Consider the following 18,770-nt stretch of genomic DNA (forward strand, 5'->3'; position numbering starts at 1 on the left):
ACTAGGTCCCTGTGACGTCACGTGGAGTGGCATCGCATGGGCGCCAACCTGGCCTTTTTCAAATGCAGTTAAAATTGACCATTGCCATTCGTCTAAACTGGGATTCCCAAAACCAAATAATTTTTATATTATGAAAACAGTAATGGTGGGTAACGAATCGCACTCAATGCCTTTCGTCTTCTTTGATGAAGGAAACTACCCTATTGAAAATTGGTTTCTCGCGGTTGCGTTGGAGTGGCGGAGTAGGCCCCGCCATTACGACGCCATTAGACTCAAAAAATTCCAATTCAGTTCTCCCACTTTGCTTGGCCCACTGTGCGCCTGGGAATCCCCACTGGAGGACAGTGAACAACGGAATGACGACGTCTTTGTTTGAAATGCGTCACCGCGGTCCACGGATGTAGTGCCTGCTCCCCATATGTGCGTATCCGACGAGAGGGATGCCGTGGCCAAACAAAAGAGGCACGATTCGCCACTCACCGCGTGGTGGGCAAACACTCCTCCTCCCTACCCCAAACACGCTATATAACCAGCGGCCTCCTGAACGCACGGGACACATCCTGCACTGCTTCCCGACAGCCCTTCGCTCTGCACAGCTCAACATGGCGTCGCCCAGAGTCTCGGTGAGTACCTACCTGCTACACATCCTCTCAGTCAGACCCAAAACTGGCCAAACTACACGGTCTCACATCATTCCCGATTTTCAGTAGCCGGGTGCAGTGGCGCAGCGAGGGGGGCAGTGGCGTAGCCAGGGGGGGGCCCGGACCCCCCGAAATATAAAAATACTATTATTTTTCCTTCATAAAAGAAAATAAAATATTGAAAAATTATAAATTTACTTAATATTTGTTTGAAAAATTAAGTTTTTTCGATTATGAAAAGTGTTAAAATTAGTATAAAACCCTCTACTTGGTACCCTGTTTTTCAAAAATTTCACCTCCTGGTTTTGGACCCCCCCGAACGAAATTCCTGGCTACGCCACTGGAGGATTTTTGGGGGATAAAACCCCCCCAGAGCTCAGAGAAATTTTTAAATTTAATCCATATTACTTAAAGAAGAGTGTTACGATTAAGCAAATATCCCTCAGAAAGCCGTAAAACTCGCCATTTTGAACCATTATTCTCAAAATTTTTCTGAACGAGGGCCCCAACAACTCCTGCTTACCCTGGCGGGTATGCAACATCCCCACACCCGTAAGTATTAGTTCCGCCTAAAACCTCCCCTAGTCTTAATTCTTAGCTGCGCCCCTGGCCGGGTGAGCACGAGCGTGGTCATATTTCGAAGTGGAAACGCCAGGCAGCACCACCCCCCAGCCGGCAACCAGTCAGAACCTCGCTTCCGAGGGAGGTTTGCAGGGTTGCCTATACACACTGATATTTTCTGACAATTCGCACGCATCTGAAAATCGTACATTTCATTAACCTTCCGTCGGGCGCAATGAATCTGACAGGCTCAATGCGAGCGTTTTTTCATTTAATCGTGCCAATAGACGGCATAGTTCCTTTATACTCATAGCAGCCGTTTGTTTTGGCACATTCAATGCAGCCTTTCGCTTTTTGCATTTATGCCAACAGATCAGTGGCGTATTATTTAGTATGATTAAGCAAAATAATGGTGAAAGAAAGCAAAATTTATTAGCTAAAGAAGTCAGCAAAATAAAAAACTGATCATATAGAATTCACATGCTAAAGTACTTTACATATAATAATACTTATTATCCCAAAGAGCATGTTAAATCGCAACTTGCTGGATGATCGATTCGGGGCAGGATGACGGCGTGTAAAGGGATCTATGCATAGCACGAAAGACATCATTAATGTGATAGACTAAACTAATAATGGTGATTTAAAGTTTAGAGGTGAACCACTGAGCCGTGCTAAAAGTTAATAATTTTTTTCACATCTGTGCTTGTTAGGTACATTGCTCCTGAACCCAGCAATTCCAATATTGCAGCTGACAAAATGTTAAGTCAGCAATATAGATTCCATTTGCATAATACCGAAAGTTAAACTCATTGTTGGCTATTGGCAGACATTTATAAAATGCAATCATATCGCAAAATTGAGAGTCGGAGAATAGGTGTCCCTGGGCTGGCGATCACCTCAGTAGAGGTAGGTGGGTAGTGGCCCCAAGGGAAAAATGTCAGGGGGAGGGGGTGAAGCCCCTTAATCTCCCCCTGCATACATGACTTCCCATCATTGTTAGAATTAAAACCTGGGTTTGCTGACACACATTCTGCAGTAATCAGAGGTGATTGTTGTTTGGGGGGAAGCGGTTCACAACCTTCCGTGGTGCCTTAATATTACCTCTCAGCAACAACACATCAGCTTAGACAAGAGGCTTTTAACATTCTCCAATTATCTTTATACATTGTTTATTGAGCTGGTAAAACAAAAACTTGTATTGGGTTGCCACCGTAACGATTGCCATCTTTTCAATCGTTACAGCAGCTATGAGGGAGCCGCGTCCTCACCATACCCCCTTGCTATGAATTAACAATTGGAAGTCTTAAGCACTAGAGGGCTAGTGTGGTGGAATCGTGCTATTGTCAGTGGGGAGAGGAGGTGATAGCTGAAAGCACCTCAGGGGAAGCATGAAAATCACGCCTAGCTAAATCTGGGGGCGGGAGTTTAACTGTAAAAAATTTTTAACCACAAAAATTAAGTAATTTTTGCTTTAGAAACTTCCTATTAGAATTTTACAAAATCAACCCATACAAATTGAACCTAAAAAAAATACATTTTGAAAATATTTGATCGCAACCTTTTTGAAATTTTTCTTTCAGCAATGAAAGCAGATCAGCGAAATTTTAGATGAATGAATAGATATTCAGTCATGTCACAAGTGCTATTATTATTTGCACAAAGCGAGTAAAAATACTGAAATCATGGACGTTAGCCCTAATTAGAATTGTTGGATAATAATTAGGAAAATCCTAAAGATAACAAAAAAATTACCTAAGTTTAATAAATATGATTCCAATTGCCATATTTCTTACATGCTGGTTAGATTTCAAGGCTGGAATGTAAGTTGAGTAGGGGAAAGGAACTAGATCCATTACTCTGAATGTGTGGAAATCTTTTGCGTGAGGCTTTGTCATGGGTGAGCTCTACCATAACCAATCTTCTGGTAGAATCATTGAGATATTTCACGATGAACCAACAAGAAAAACTTTGTATTCTTCCACAGGATGATTTATTTCACAATCATAGTTTCGTCAAACAGTTGACATAACCAAGTGAGCTGTTTACAGAACAAATTAACTCTACCAGACCAACCCTCGTGGCAGGGGGTGCCTCCTGCACAGGGTGTCTCTTCTGCACTGGCTGGCAGCTTAAATTGTGAACTCCCGTAGCCCAAGGATTAAATAGCAGAACCAAGGAGGGAGGGAAAGGGGGGTTTGCAGGGGAAAGGAGAGGTCAAAAGGCTGAGAGGGGGATGTGGATTATGGGATGGAAGAGGAGACTCAAAAGCAGAGAAACATGAAGCACAGCAAAGGATTGGGGAGAACTTAACATGTACACAATGGGACCATATTGTATTGCTAAGAATATGTCCACACAACATGTCCAGGAGAGGTGATAGAGCAAGGAATACGTAGGCTGTCATCAACAAGATGAGAAATTTTTATTTCATATCGCATTCATGCGTCCAATCTGTATCCTTTGATTTTGAGGTGGAAAATAGTTGTCACAAAATCACTGGTATGGTCTTTTTCCCACAAATGTTTTCTTTTTGGTTCAACATAAATTATAGATTCCACAAAGTTATACCAGATACCATGTTACTTATCATTGAGATAATGATCAAATACATAAACATTATGGTACAGAAAATATTTCAGAAAAAATGACACATATAAATAGCATCAGGGGTTAATCCTCCATTATTCTTCCTGGCTATTGTTCTAGATCATCATTGCTGCTCTTCTATTAGCCATGGTCTTCACTCTCACTGCCACAACTGACCTCGAGACTGCAGAGCAATACTATGGCCACCACCATCATCACGGAGGGCCAGGGTACCACCATCACCACCATGGGGGCGGAGGCTACCATCACCATGGAGGGGGCCATTACCATGGGCACCACCACCACCACCATGGCTATTATGGATGATAAGGACCAGCCCCAGGAAGATCTCAAGCAGGGGAGACCTAGTCTTTGCTCAAGAGGACGGTCCTCCGCCAATTTATCTCCAGGACACTCTGAACCAAGTCTACAAATGTTCAAGTCTCTCCTACTTCCCAATCCGTTTCCAATCACCCTTGAGACCAGTTAAATCATGAATAGAAGCTAAGACTAACCACCTATGCCTCCCTCTCTAACTACACTCAATAAAATAATATCACACACATTGTTTGCTCTTGTTTTTTTTCCCTCAATAGACCTCTGGACAAAATTTTAATTTGCCTTCAAATATGTTCTAAAAAATCAATAAGGATAAATATATATGTAAAACGTTTATTATATGTAATAATTTTCCATGGAATGTTTTTTAATCGCAAGAAAAGGAAGCTTTTCTCATCAGCAGACACTCCCACCTCAATACGTATTTCCATTGGCTGACGGAAATATGACGTCAGCTCATGCAACCATGCGGCGGTCCCATGAAATTCATGGGGGTTCGGCGGATTTGCAAGGAGATCTTCATCACGGATCGGCACTTCGTTAGCGTTTCACTTTGAGAAGTGAACATAATATCGCCGTGACGTGCTTTTCCGAAGAGTGAAAAAGTTACTAGGGATATTATTTTGCTTCCGTGGGCATCATGGATCCTGCGTTTCGATAAGGGAGACGCGAGAAACTTGCCTAAATTTTCAACTGCCTCAATGTTTACATTCATAGGTATAAATAGTAACTACTGAATTAATAGTAACTACATAAATTCTGAGACCCGGGGAGTGAAGATGGCTAGTTGAGTATATCACCACGAGTGGAAATTGATTTTCTTAGGGTATTAGTTGATGCTAACATTTCTAAATCCTTTTATTCACATAGAGTCAGACGAGAAGAATACGGCGATGATGCTATAAAGTTTTGTGGTTAAGAGTGATAAAAATGAATGCATCGTCCGTGATCGTATTCGTAGGTTCGGCGTAGAAAAACTATGTTTTTGAAGCCCGTCTTTTGGAGGAGAGCGGCGAAAGCGAAGTTGTGACTCTTTCGTGTAAGGATTGCATAGCCAGTTTGGGTACGTAAGACTTTACTCTAAGTGGTATTCTATCTTTTTTATTTGGCATTTTAAGGAAAACTAAATTTCCCGTTATTTATTTGTGTAGAACCACCTGATGAAATTTTTAAGCGGTGAAATCTCCGATTTAATAGACCTAACAATTAGTATTTCCTGAAGTGTGGAAAATATAATATGGAACTTCTTCGAAGTAGCCCACTTGCTCAAAATTTCACTTTTAAGTAACTTAATGGGATAAAAAATTCCCCTTTTTCTGTTGCTGTTCCTTACATTCTTTACCTACAGCAAAAATATAGGAGATAAAACTATCCGCTTATTATCATTACATTTGTTACCTATTCCCGTTATTTTAATGTAGTTATTCATTTGGTTTTGTAAGCATATATTCGAGTTACTCTAACATTGTCCAGTCTTTCCCTAGTTTCAAGAAAGAATTACTTCAGTTAATTATATTAGAGTTTTCGTAGTAAGTACCAATAAATCAAGAGACTGAAATTCGTCGGCACTTTTTCATCCGAACAGTTCGTCGTTCACCGTCTTGGGGAACCGTGTGAAAATACTTATTTGAGGCATTTCCACTAGTATTACTGCACATAGGCACAATGCACAATAGCTGCGCTTCGACAAATCGACGAAATACGTACGACAACAGAAACGGCGTAATATCCACAAAATCACTAATTCTTTACCTCCTCTACAGTAATGCGCACGGACGCGAACAACACTATTGCATGAGCCGACGTCATTCAAGATGGCAGTGGTGCGAATTACGTTCTTCTTGCATGGCAAGTAACAGCTATTTAAAATGCTCGAAATAAAAAAATGCAAGATTATACGGCCAAAGTGTTACGCCACTTAGATTAATATTTACACGTACTTTTCAGAAAGGTCTTTACCTTGATAGGTGTCCAGAGGTCTATTCCATGAGTAAACACATTCTCTTCCCACAAAATATCCGTTATTTTCTCACAATTTCAAGGAAAGACGCATCCTTGACTGTGAAGCTCAAAAGTACTCTGAGAGACAGAAAATACCCAAAAATTATTGCATCTAAACTGTTATCCCACAAATGGGACCTATAAATCCATTTTATGTTTTGGGGAAAGCAGGGCAAAATGACAATTTGCAACAATTTTCTGTTGAGTTGAGAGCTTTTTTGGAGGCATTGGGCTGCAGACAGACCCCTGGATGGCACAAACCCCAATGTTCACATGTAACCACATGCTTACGCTCAATGCAATACGTCAGTGGTTAGAGACTAGTCTTTTGAACACCTACAAATCTCAAAGAAGGACCCAGTGAGGACAAGTTAGTTCAAAGATAATGTGTTCATGAAAGTGAGAAAAAATGTGTGTGCTAATTACTAATGCATCCATGCATTTCTTTTTAATTGATCACCTCTTGCCCACTCAAATTATATTGAAACTAAATCACTTTCCTATAATAGTATCAAATGTAGATATTCAAGGCAGCACATTTGTACTAGTGATACCCGAATGAAGTATAAGAAATGATGCTGGGATGATACAAAAACATAAGTGTAACACAACTATCAATAAATGTAATTTTAATATTCATCAACAGAAGAAAGCTACTACTCCCAATACATCATAAGTGTCTAAAAATCAAAGATCAAAATGAATCATACGTGATCAAGGAAATGGACACTTTCAAATTTGAAAACAATGGTACTTGAGAACTCCACTCGAATGGCTCATGAAAATTGTGCAGAAGTAACTATCATAAAAACAATGGTAATTAAAACTAAAAGTGCTGCACTCATGAGCCCAATCCAATAAAAGCAGATGAGGAAAGCATCCCATGTCCAAGTACAAAAAAATATGGCACAACTGCAATGCAATTGGAAATAACCCTTTCAAGACTTGGAACAAAACTCAGCAGTAAGCAATGCTCCTTCTTTGTACTTTCATTCTTAGTTTCCTTTCATTTTTAACCATGGTGGACAACTGCTGCTGATGAATCTGAAAACAGTGTGCGTTCTGGTCACGGCTCAATTATTCAATTGTCTATCTCGCAAATGAGGGCTGCTCTCCGTTTGATCCAATACTCAGGAGACTCCTTGCATCTCATGTTCAGGGACACAATGTAATTACTCCAGTTTATTGAAAAGCCCGTTAATTTACCTCGGTCTGAACTAATGTATAGGGGGCAGGAGTAATATTCAGAGAGAGTGGCATCTTCACCGAGGAGAACAGGCACGATAGTCAACTCAGGCATTTCATAATGGGGAAACCCTGGTTTTGCCTCAGCAATACAATTCCTGCAACCAGAAGTAAAAGAATATATGAGCAAGATGTTCATTCCTTAGACACGCATTATAGTATAACATTTTAATCTAAGAGAAATGAGAAACATGAACAAACAAGAAGGGTAGCTAAGCATTACTACATACGTGGCCCTCAAATAAAAATTTCTAAAGGAGAGGAAGATACAAACAACTGCATTAAGCATTAAGCTACATGCATCCCCAGCATATTCAACACCAATAGAGCAAAATTCCTCAGCATCAGCAATTCCAGTCCACTGCCTTTGACGTGTCTTCCAAGTTGATGAATTTCGAGTCAGCTAAAGCTTTGACGACAATCATAGCTCATGGAGCCACATTTGCGCCTATAATGGTTCAGGTTGATTTTCATTCAAAGTCCTCCTCAGCTCATTAGGAATGCTGACGCGTAAGTTGGCTGCTTTTTTTCTCATCTACTGAGCAGTGGAGAAGTGCGGGGGTAATCTGAGAGACTGAGAATACCTACAAGGACTTTTCAGCAAAATTACCCCGTTAGTAAGCTTAACCATCCATTTAAGTTTCCAAGAATGCAGGCCATAAAATGATTTTATATTTCGTTTTATATCCTCTTTGGGCAGAGAGTAATGTGGCTGTCAGTAATTCTTCTGTGAAAAGCTGCATGTGGACTCATTATTGTAAAATAATTAAGATGTAGCTGGAAGTGGTGAAGTGTAAAGATAAGGTGTAGGAATTGAATACTAACTTGAGAGAGGAGCTACTTTCTCCTGAAACGGAGTTCCTGGAGTACTGGAGGGGTAACATCAGGCATATGACATTTAATACCATCAGAAATGAATTTCTTTGCGTATGAAAAATGAAAAAGAAGAATCTTTGTGCTTCCACATGAAACATTTATTCACACATTTACACGACCATTGTTTCAACGTAAGACGTCATCGCCAGGTGAACTCTACAGAGGTCCATCACATCAATTTATACCAGGCCATCAATAAATAGTGTAGAGTTCACCTGATGATGACGTCTTATATACGTTGAAACCATGGTCGTGTAAATGTGTGAATAAATATTTCACGTGTAAGCACAAAGTTTCTTCTTTTTCATTTTTCATAATGAATTGCTTTCACAAAGTTACGCCTCAAACCATCGATTGCATTTCTTTACATTCCTGCCGCAACTATTTCATCAGAAGGATTAGTGTGTAATCAAAAACGTAGCAAGTTGGACTTAAAGCGAGTCAGAATGTTACTGTCTTTAAATAAAAATTTGGAAGTGCATTAACAAGCAGACTAATGTAAGATGATGTTGAGAAAAAGTTTGGATCAGTATTGAACCGATGACTTCCTTGTCATTCCAGCCCTCATTAAAAAACAAATTTTAACAATTACGCCTAAATAAAATGATTATCAGGTCTAGGTTTCTCCTATTTATCAAGTAAACACCTTGCTACTTATTTCCTATTTTTCAAGTAAACACCTTGCTACTCAAACTGCTCATGAAGCATTCCTTCCTAGACATACATACATTTTCAAAACTTTGTGGACATGGATTTGAGATTCAAATCCTGAAAGACTTCATTTTTGATTCGGATTAGAGACAATTGTGAATTCTGTCCATTCCATATTTTTAAAAATTTCATTGAATTCCATTGAAAATTGTATATGTTGGAGGAATATGATAGATTTTACGTCATTTTCATTCAAAAATTACACAGAGAACTCACTGCTAAAATATTCCAAAATAAAGGACACCTTGGCAACAAAAATGACCATGAAGCTATAAAGCTTGATGGGTCTAAACGACTCATGTGGGCCCTTCTATGTAGTCTGAAACTCCTCCTACAGTGCCGAAAAACCAAGGAGAGACCAGTACCTTAAATCCTTTTGACTGTCAGCAAATAACCCAGGGGTCCAGAAGAGGAAGGCAGAGAAATAAATAAAACTTACTCAAGGCTTATGATTCAGTTTCGCTGTCTGTAAAGAGAGAGAGAAATACCAACACTTACAGGGATTCATCCCAACTGGCACCTCCCATGAAGAGGCCATATATACGCAGGAGAGGGCTTTCTTCATCGGCATTCGGAGTGACCACCAACTGCACATCGCTAACTGGTACGTTAGCATCAAATGAGTAACTGTGGGAGAAGCCTGTGAGCAATGCCTTGGGATTGAAGAATCCGGAGAGCCAGAAATGAGAGGGCTGCCCATTATCAATCCACTCCTGGAAGACAAACGGAAATGTTTTTATTCACTCTGTACACATTGCAGCACCAATTCCACACTGAATTTCATGTCTCAGAAGAGAATATTAATATTGTAAAACCAGAGATTTTAGAAATATAACCAAGGAACAACCTTTGGCATTCGTCAATTAAAATTTCTCTGATATGGCCCACAGGAAAATATTTGCAGCATTGTTTTAGTATGTCCTACGTACCACTAAATGTAACAAGATGGAATAAATGAACTCTGCCAAACAGATAGCTTCAGATTTACAATGCCAAAAGACAGCATTTGTGAATGAATCTTTTGTGATAAAAAATTGATTTGCCAAGGTGAACTTGCCAGGATTCTAATTTGAACGAGGTTTACCATGTCCTTTCAGTGAAAAGGATACTTTTATCTCACTTCTTTATGAGTCAAAATGAAAAATGGATTGAATTCAGCTATATTTCCACATGAAGTTAGGGATCACAATGGAATGAGCAAAAACAGCCACATTACACTTAGATATGTACACCTTTCAAAATTTTAGGATTCATATAAAAATAACCTGTGACTAAGATTCTACAAAATGTGAAATTTTTCTTTCTTAACTTCTACTCGTTTAAGTTTGAATACAGGTGAGATTCCCCTCTCATTCAATCACTGCACTCTGGACCTCTAAGAAAATAGAGGGACAAGAATGAACTCCAAAAAGCATCTCTTCTATCATATGACTACGACAAGTCCTTCACATAAATGTAATTAATTTTTCCACTGCTTAACATTTAAAAAATATTTTTTTTAAACTGCTGCAGGGTATTTTGCCCACGACTTACCTGAAAAAACTTGACGCGCTCTTTCAAATTTTTCACATAGCTCCCCAAATGCCTCGAACTGGGGAATGAGACAGTCATCCATTCGTCAGGCACTTTTCCCTGCAGGAGGGCTGAGCCTATTTTTTCCAAGTCAGGAGTCAAGAGATCAAAGCCATGTATTCGGTCCCTCAACATCTCAAGGGTAACACGAATGGTGGTAATTAGTTTATTGAATAGCGTTAATTCATGCTCCAGTACAGAGTCTATCCAAGTGGCATCAGCTGGTTGGTTTTCATCGACCTCTTGATTGATCTCTAAGTTTTCAGGAACCTGTGAATGCCCATCCTTTGTTAGTTCCGTGAATTTCAAGAAGAAAGGTGAGATATCCAACAGCCATCATTAATATACTCTGAGATAACTTATAATGCCCTCTAATAATATCCAAGCAAAAATATGTCTCACGTGCAGCCCGATGAAAAGTCACTATGTACGAGGGTTGTACCAAAAGTAAGGTTCCCAATTAGCTACGATGTACAGGGAAGGTCCTAGGCTAAATCCAATTACAGTGCTGTGTGCAAAGGTTCCCCTCCTCTCGAGCCCACCCGTCTGCGATTCACTACTTCACTCGGTGTTGGCTTAGCAACCGTCAACAATGGAAGATTGGAGGGTCACTCTCCATGAACTTGTAGAACGGATTCCTGAAGCTTCCCAAGGCGCAATTGAAAGAACTTTAACGGAAACGTTGGGTTATCCAAAGGTGTGTGCTCACTGGGTTCCCTGGATGCTGACTGACGGACACAAGGAGCAACGCCTTGACTGTGCTCTCAAATTTCTTCAGCAGTGTGAGGGGGGAGGCAACAAGGAGAAGTTGTTGGACTCGATCGTCACGGGAGATGAAACATGGGTGTTTCGTTACACCCCCGAAATAAAACAGCAATCTCGACAGTGGCATCACTCCGGTTCACCGCCACCAAAGAAATTCAAACAGACGCAGTCGGCAGGAAAGGCTATGGCAACTGTGTCACTGTGTTTTGGGATAAAAAGGGGGAACTCCTCCTCGATTTCATGCAACCAAGGGCGACAATAAACTCTAAAAGATACTGTGGATCATTGAATAAACTCCGGTGAGCTATCCAGAATCACTGTAGAGGATAACATATCACAGCGATTAAATTCAATGTAAATACCACTTGACACTCTATTTTATTCTCAATCCTATTTTACATCCACTTCAAGATGGCTCTCTTCTTAACAATTCATTGTTTTTCTTTTATCACCACAGCATCGTCTCAAACAAAGAAATAAAAGAAATCAAAATAAAAACAAACATGCTCACAAATAAAAAAAACAAACAACAAATGAACTTAAAAACAGAAAATAAACTAAACATATACAAAAGTGATATTGGTCAAGACACATGCATCAAGGAGGACTGACGGAGGGAGTAGTGCTTCTTCACGACAACGCTCGACCACACGCCGCTCATCAAACTCAAAGAGCTTTTGGAGAAATTCAGGTGGACTGTTATGCCCCATCCCCCGTACAGCCCGGACTTAGCCCCTAGCGATTATCTCCTCTCCCCCAAGCTAAAGGAACTCTAAGGTGGCAAACACTTCAAGAGCGAAGATGAAGACCAGACAGAGGTCACACACTTCCTCAATGGGATGACGGGAGACTACTTAAACTTAGGGATACAAAAGCTGGAGCACTGTCTTCGAAAGTGTCTCGAAAAAAATGGAGACTACATTGAAAAATAGGCAAAAGTGTAAGCTTTTCAACGAGATAAAAATTTATAACAATTAATATTTTTTTTTAATTTGCAAAAAATATCGGAACCTTACTTTTGGTACAACCCTCCTATTAGAACTTCATTATTCCCCAAGTACAAGATTGAAAACTTCACAATCTACGGCAAGCATAGATATGGATAAAGTGTGACAGGCAGATATCTCATCTGAAAATTCACCCACCTCCAAGGTAATGCTCTCGACGAGGTCCAGAAGAGAGCCACTGAACCTTTCATGCTCGTGAGGGTCTGGTTTCAAAAGAGCAAGGGCTAGTTTGGAGCAAACAACCTTGGATTCCCGCTTCACACGCAACACATCAGCATTTTCATGGAGCCCAAAAGTCTCTGGTCCAAAGGTGTCCGGCAAATTCTTTTTCGAGGTCAAGGAAAAATATGAGTCACATTGGTGGACAACATACATACATATTTCTTATCATCAAGTCATGTAAGGAATTAAATAACTGGATCCTGATCCTCTCTTTGTATTCACTGTCTCACTACAATGCTCGCCCTACTTATGAACCATTTTGTTTCAATTCTCTCGTAGAGGTTATGCAACAGAATTTCAGCCGTGGAAACTTTTTAGGCAAAATATCATAGGTACATAGCGTGAATCAATGGGAGGAATCTCAGCGTCGTAGGATAATAACCACGATAGTAACTACATCGCAGATTTCAGAAAACTACCCTCGGCCCTCATCAGCCCGTGCCTCTGATGTTTTTATTTTTCATTTCCAAGATTACACAAACCATAAATCATTGTCTTCATAGGAAAATATCACGTTACATGAGAACAATTGAAGCGTGTTTCACCCCTACCCCGTCTCACCAACTGACCTTTTCCAGCCTACCTGCTTCAATTCTCCGTTTCTGGAGGAAAAATGCTAGGTGAGTGACTTTTTGGGCCCGAAGATGTCTCGATAGCTTCGGCAATTCGATGATATGCACAAGATTTAAAAAAGAAAGAGACCAAATGCGACACATTTCTGACAATATTTTAGTTTTTTTCAGCTCTAATTGATTGCCACTAAGTTTTATATTTACAAATACACTATTACTAATATTCAACATTGCCGAAACAGCACAATTTCACAAAATAGCAAGATCTGACATGTTTGTCCTTGACTCCCTCATTCGTAGTCTCGTTGCTTGAAAGACGGAGGGATCGCGTTCCTTCCCCTCCGCCTCTCCTTTACGTGCTTCTGCTACCCACTCCTTCCTCTCAAGATCGCACAGCGGTTGTCTTGTTCTGTTCCCGCACCTCTTCGCACATGAAGTCAATGTTGTTGAATAACAAAGTCCGCGGTAGCCGAACATGCAGTGCTTGGCCACACCATCGACCTCAAGGAAGCCAAAATCCTTGCCAAAGTTAAAGGTTTTAAACAGAGACTGGTGAGAGAAGCCATTGAAATATCCAAAGAAGAAAAGAATAATTTCAACGGAGACACCGGCATTAAAATCAGCCGTACTTGGCAACCCGTAGTGAGAAAAAACAAGCAGCAACCCACTCCCCCAACCTCCGGCTCCCCTCCCCCCACCACCTGACACAGATACCTATATAAAAGATCATTAATTCTCATCTCTTCATAATCCCTTAAAAAAGTGATCAGCATCGGTCGGGAAACATTGGGGCCACCGAAGAATTGATGCGGCGACATAGCCCAAAAGTTTCTAATCATAATTGTAAATTATGTTGCAGATTGTGCAGTAGCAATTTAATTTAATTATATATTGATAAAAATGTATTTCATAGTGTGGCAACATTTTTATTGAGATAAGGAGAGCTCAACTTACGCTATGAGCGTGGACTGTGGCATGAAACTATTGCCAGGAAGTGCAAAATTCATCTCTCCAGTACTGAAGCATTTGCAGGTAAACACAAGTCAGCATGCAATGAGAAAGTGAAAACATTTGGGGGAAACATTCGTATGAAAATTTTAATACTGTTAAATAACTTGAAAGCTTATAAAAATGATTTTTAATCGGTTACAATATTAAAATGTGTATGAAAATCTAAATAGCATTCCTTTGTCCGCACATACCCAGAAGAAACTTCAATAATTACTTTGTTTTATAACAGGCAATCAAAAATACATTTGGATCCGAAAATATCCGAAGTTCCGTCACATGAAATTAAGTATCCAATCCAGATCAAAAAAAAAAATCCTGAATCTGTCCATCCCCATTATTTACATTATTTGTTTAAAGAAATCAGTTGATATCTTTTGAGATTTTCTTGTGGTACTATTAATATATCTTTTGATCTCAATTCTCTTATTAAAAATAGATTGTTACTGTTACAAAATGACTGTACAACAGCATATCTCGATTCACTGCATTCGAAAATGCAACAATGTAAACTTCTGAAATTTTCTTCAAAAAAATATCCCAGGATAGGCCTGTCTTTCTCTCTTCACTTCTGTTTAAGTGTGTGATAGGAATTGATATACTCATGAAGAATGCGTTCCATTCACGTCAACGTTAACTAAAATGTAAACAAATCTGAAGTTGAGTGTGACATAAGTTTCCTGTATTTCCATATTGAATCGGAGAGTGTGCAAACATTTCCCCATCTGAAGTTGGCCAAAAAATCTCTGACTAATAGAGGTTCCTAGAGTCTCACTCATAGAGGCTTTCAAAGGTAAAAATGATGGGACCTGTCAAAGAGTCTCATCTCACTTATCCAGTTCTTGCTTAAATAGAAGTTTGACCAAATATATCCATATTTTATTCATCACATATTCATGTATTCAACTTACATAAAGAGACAAATTACTATTAAACATCTGTGTTTTCAAATGAAAACATTGCCATCGTGGCTAAATTGTCTTCTTTTAGATTTGTTCCCCTTATAACTGAGTGATATAGCGGGAAAGAAATCTTTTTGAGTCCGCATTGTACAAGAGGTCCAAATTGCTTCCAGGCACTTAAAAGCAAATGATGTCTCATGTATTATGACCACCTGCATTTCATTAATTATATCCACTGAACCCAGGAAATTTTGTTTTTGAAGTAATACCTGTAATTCTCCAAACTCCAACATCAACTTCTTGGTCTCCAATGACTCAAAGCCATGAAATTTTTTAAATTTTGTAATTAACCCTTTCACTGCTGTTAATGTACCTGGTACGTTCGTACGGCAGGCTGCCGTGAACGTACCTTTTCTCCCTGACAGGCTTAAGCTTAGTGCTTTCGCCGCATGTGACATGTAGGTTTCCGTAGAGGGCACTGCAGCAAAACGGTTAAGTTGGGCTTCAACTCTGTGGTCAGAACTTCTTGGGGATCAAAAACGGAGATATTTTCAAATATTTTTCTACTTGGGTCCTATACCATAATAGACCTACAGCCATCTGTATTAGTGTTGACTTTATAGATGCTGATTTAGATGTTGTCATACTATGTAAATAATGAGAGGTTTTACAAAAAAAACCCTTTTTAATAATCTCGAGACTCTCATGTGTTTTTTCTGACAATAATTTCCCCTCACAGCTAAACAGTGCGTTCTTCCTCCGTATAGGAAGGTGTATAAAGACAATTTTTTGCAGTTTCAATAAAGGGGCATTTCATTTAAGAAATCCATTTCAGGGAGTTTGGATATTCCACACTGTCTGCTTCACCGGCACCAGTGCAATTAGCCTATTTCAGTCCATTCGCAGTCATCACCCTCCTCCTTCAGCCACCATCACCCTCCTCCCTCCTCTTCAACAATTCCATACATCAAAGCCAGCCCAGAGACATAAAAAAGGTAGAGTCCCTTTTTCTTATTTTCAATTAAAAATGCAATCCATGTACAATTATTGATATTTGATGTCAAGAGCAAGATCCCACATATCTGTGCTCAAGCCCTGGTGGCATCACCAAACAGGGTCAAGTCATGACACTACCATCTTTATTTCCTTTGACTAATTCTCTACTCTCAGACCACCAACACATTCTGTGTTCTTCAAGGTTTGCTAATCCACTGAGAAACCTCTACCCTCAACCTAGTGTATGTAATAGGTTTAGTGACACAACCATTGTTGGCCAAAAAATTCTAAAACTCAAGTGCATGGGGCGTATGGCTAAACTTCATGATTTGACGTTAAGTGGACATTTTTCACCCCTTAGTGCATACGTCAAACTTTGAAAAAACATTTATTTTATATTGTTGGGACCACCACTTTGGTTTGTACACTTGTAACATGCATAAAAATTTTTGCATATCGTTTCTTTAGCCATAAGTTAACATGTCCCTTTGCCCTGTATGATGACTTTACTTTGTAATACTGAAAACTTTGTAATAAAGTTTTCCATGTAAACGAAAATCTACTGCGTAACTACTGGTGTGGGAAGGTGTTGGATTCATCATGAGAATGACTGAGGAGTGACCAGCACCAACGGCCAACACCAATATAGAAATCAATGACACATTTTTTTAATTACCTAATATGGAGGGGAGAGTGACAACATATAACTGTTTAGGAGCTTGGGAGAGGTTATATTAATGAGTCTTTTGACACCAAATACCACCTGGAATCAAGCATGGGAAAATTATTTGTGGCTGAAAATATTATCTAAAACACTGAAATATCCAATATAAAGATTGCATCATCAATTGATCTTATATGAATAAACTTGACAGCAAAGTTCTCCTTAAAAGATTATTGAGCATGTAGTCTATTGTAACCACACCTGATTACGTCCACACATTTAGAGATTTAAAAATAAAAGAAAACCCATGCTCCTCAGTATTACCTTGATGTATGCTAAATAATCTCCATAGCTACCGCCCACTGGTAAGTAAAATGGCTGCCCAGTTTTTGTGAGGCTGGGATAGTACTCCAACTCAATATTCGGATGCATTAAGTCAAAAAGGATAGTGCCCAGTGTAAGGCGATCTTCATTATCTATTATTTGACCTCCATATATGCACTCACCAACCAAGTATCGTATTGAGTCATGAGGGGTTTCCTGACATCCAGTTAAAAACATCTGAAAGAATAAATAGGTATTGAGTCATTATTTTTCTAACAAATAAAGCAAGTGAAACATTTCTAAATTACCGCCACAATCTAGTGGGACTTCCTATTTCTCATCATCGTCATTGCGTCGATGACTAATGGATGATGAGTATATATTTATTAGGTAAAATGACATTAGACTCATCAGAAAAACAAAAATGCAGACTGTAATCAATTGGTTACATTGAAACAAACACCTATTGTAATTCAATATTTTCCATTCACAACTGCAATAGAAAGACAGCCACCACTGATACAAGAATTTCACAAGATCAGAGAAACAAATTATGTAAAGTTATTTTCAGCTAAAGGGAGTCAGAGTAGTAAAGAGAGCCAGAGCATATCATGCCCATCCATTCTTGGCCGACAAATGCTGAAGAAAATGACCTTCTCACAGACGATGCTCCTTCACTTGCAATGTTTATTTTTCATCCCATTCCCATTGCTGACCCCAAATGCAGGTGACTTCCTTTGCCTTTGAAAGTCAGTAGATTCGTATAATGTCTAAATAATTATTGTTTGAAAATAAAAATATTTTGCAGTAAAATATATTTCCTAACATCATGAAAAAGCCATAAATTCAACCCCATTGTTTTTTATCTGCTGACCAAAGAGAAATAGACGTTTATGTTGCATTTGGGCGACGGAGGTCAAAATGACTTACCCCGAGACACTTTAAGAAATGTCAAGAATCTCAATTATCATTAAGGCATGAAAATTTAAGCAGCAAAAACAGCAGCAAGTTGATGGGAAGTGAAGTGAAAAAAAGAAACATTATTACACCACGTGCCTCTCCATGACACCAGACAGAATTTGTCCTGAAGTAACTGAAGATGCAATTTCTTCAGCTTTTGCAATGAAAGCACCCATGTAGGATAGTTAAAAGGCAGTTCTTATGAGTTGGATGTTGTACAGTACTGATCACCAGGGTAATGGGGTAATGCCAACAGGTACTTCAAGGAAAGCTCCTAAAAAAGTTTATTTTCACTTGAATACATGACCAAATGTGCTCCTAATGCACTCTCCAATATTACTCTCCCAAATGCATACACCTTGCTTCCAATGGTCAGCAGACGATCCAGTGGGGAGGAAAGAAGTCCAAGGGGCTCATAATATTCCCAGTTCTCTCCATAGGGTGAGAGGAGGAGGAACGCAACACAGCAAAGGAGTTGGGGAGTCAACAATTGCAAACTGGGCAGAGAAGGGTATGGGAGGCCAGGGAGACACCAATGTCTTAAAATATCATAAAATATACTCATGTAAATAAATGCAAGGCGTTATTAGTTTGGAAAAAAATTTACAAGCTAATAATGATGATGATAATAATAATAATAACAAGACTAAATAAAATAATCATACTGTTTTACCTTATTTTTTAATAAATTGCACTTTTGCTTTATTCTGATTTTCCATGGGCTGTTTAACATAATTCATTACTATGAATGATTCATGGATCATAAACATGACAATGGCAATGATAGAAGCAAAAATAAAGTGAATGCTGTAGAG

At 39.2% G+C, this 18,770-nt stretch overlaps 2 protein-coding genes across 2 annotated transcripts in view; one reads left to right on the top strand and one right to left on the bottom strand.

Annotated features, from left to right (window-relative positions):
- The first annotated feature begins 520 nt into the window (after positions 1-520).
- On the top strand, positions 521-4,356 carry LOC124156106 (histidine-rich glycoprotein-like). Its single transcript, XM_046530438.1, has 2 exons — positions 521-623; positions 3,912-4,356. Exons 1-2 carry the CDS (start codon positions 603-605, stop codon positions 4,116-4,118), a joined length of 228 nt encoding a protein of 75 aa, XP_046386394.1. The 5' UTR covers positions 521-602; the 3' UTR covers positions 4,119-4,356.
- A 1,809-nt stretch (positions 4,357-6,165) lies between these two features.
- Positions 6,166-18,770, bottom strand: part of LOC124154384 (dynein axonemal heavy chain 12-like) — a 242,984-nt gene continuing 230,379 nt past the window's right edge. The window contains exons 61-65 of the mRNA XM_046528076.1: positions 16,996-17,232; positions 12,446-12,631; positions 10,497-10,805; positions 9,462-9,676; positions 6,166-7,474 (exon numbers count right to left, since the gene is read on the bottom strand). Of these exons, the coding sequence (XP_046384032.1) occupies positions 7,213-7,474; positions 9,462-9,676; positions 10,497-10,805; positions 12,446-12,631; positions 16,996-17,232 (1,209 nt within the window). The 3' untranslated portion in view covers positions 6,166-7,212. The remainder of the gene's footprint in view (positions 7,475-9,461; positions 9,677-10,496; positions 10,806-12,445; positions 12,632-16,995; positions 17,233-18,770) is intronic.

This window comes from Ischnura elegans, chromosome 1 (assembly GCF_921293095.1).
Source record: "Ischnura elegans chromosome 1, ioIscEleg1.1, whole genome shotgun sequence".
Classification (NCBI taxonomy): domain Eukaryota; kingdom Metazoa; phylum Arthropoda; class Insecta; order Odonata; family Coenagrionidae; genus Ischnura; species Ischnura elegans.

Excerpts from the sequence above, each read along its gene's own strand:
- LOC124156106 (XM_046530438.1), top strand. The coding sequence starts at position 603 with ATGGCGTCGCCCAGAGTCTCG. Across the intron at positions 624-3,911 it reads TGGCGTCGCCCAGAGTCTCG|ATCATCATTGCTGCTCTTCT; the intron begins GTGAGTACCTAC and ends CTATTGTTCTAG.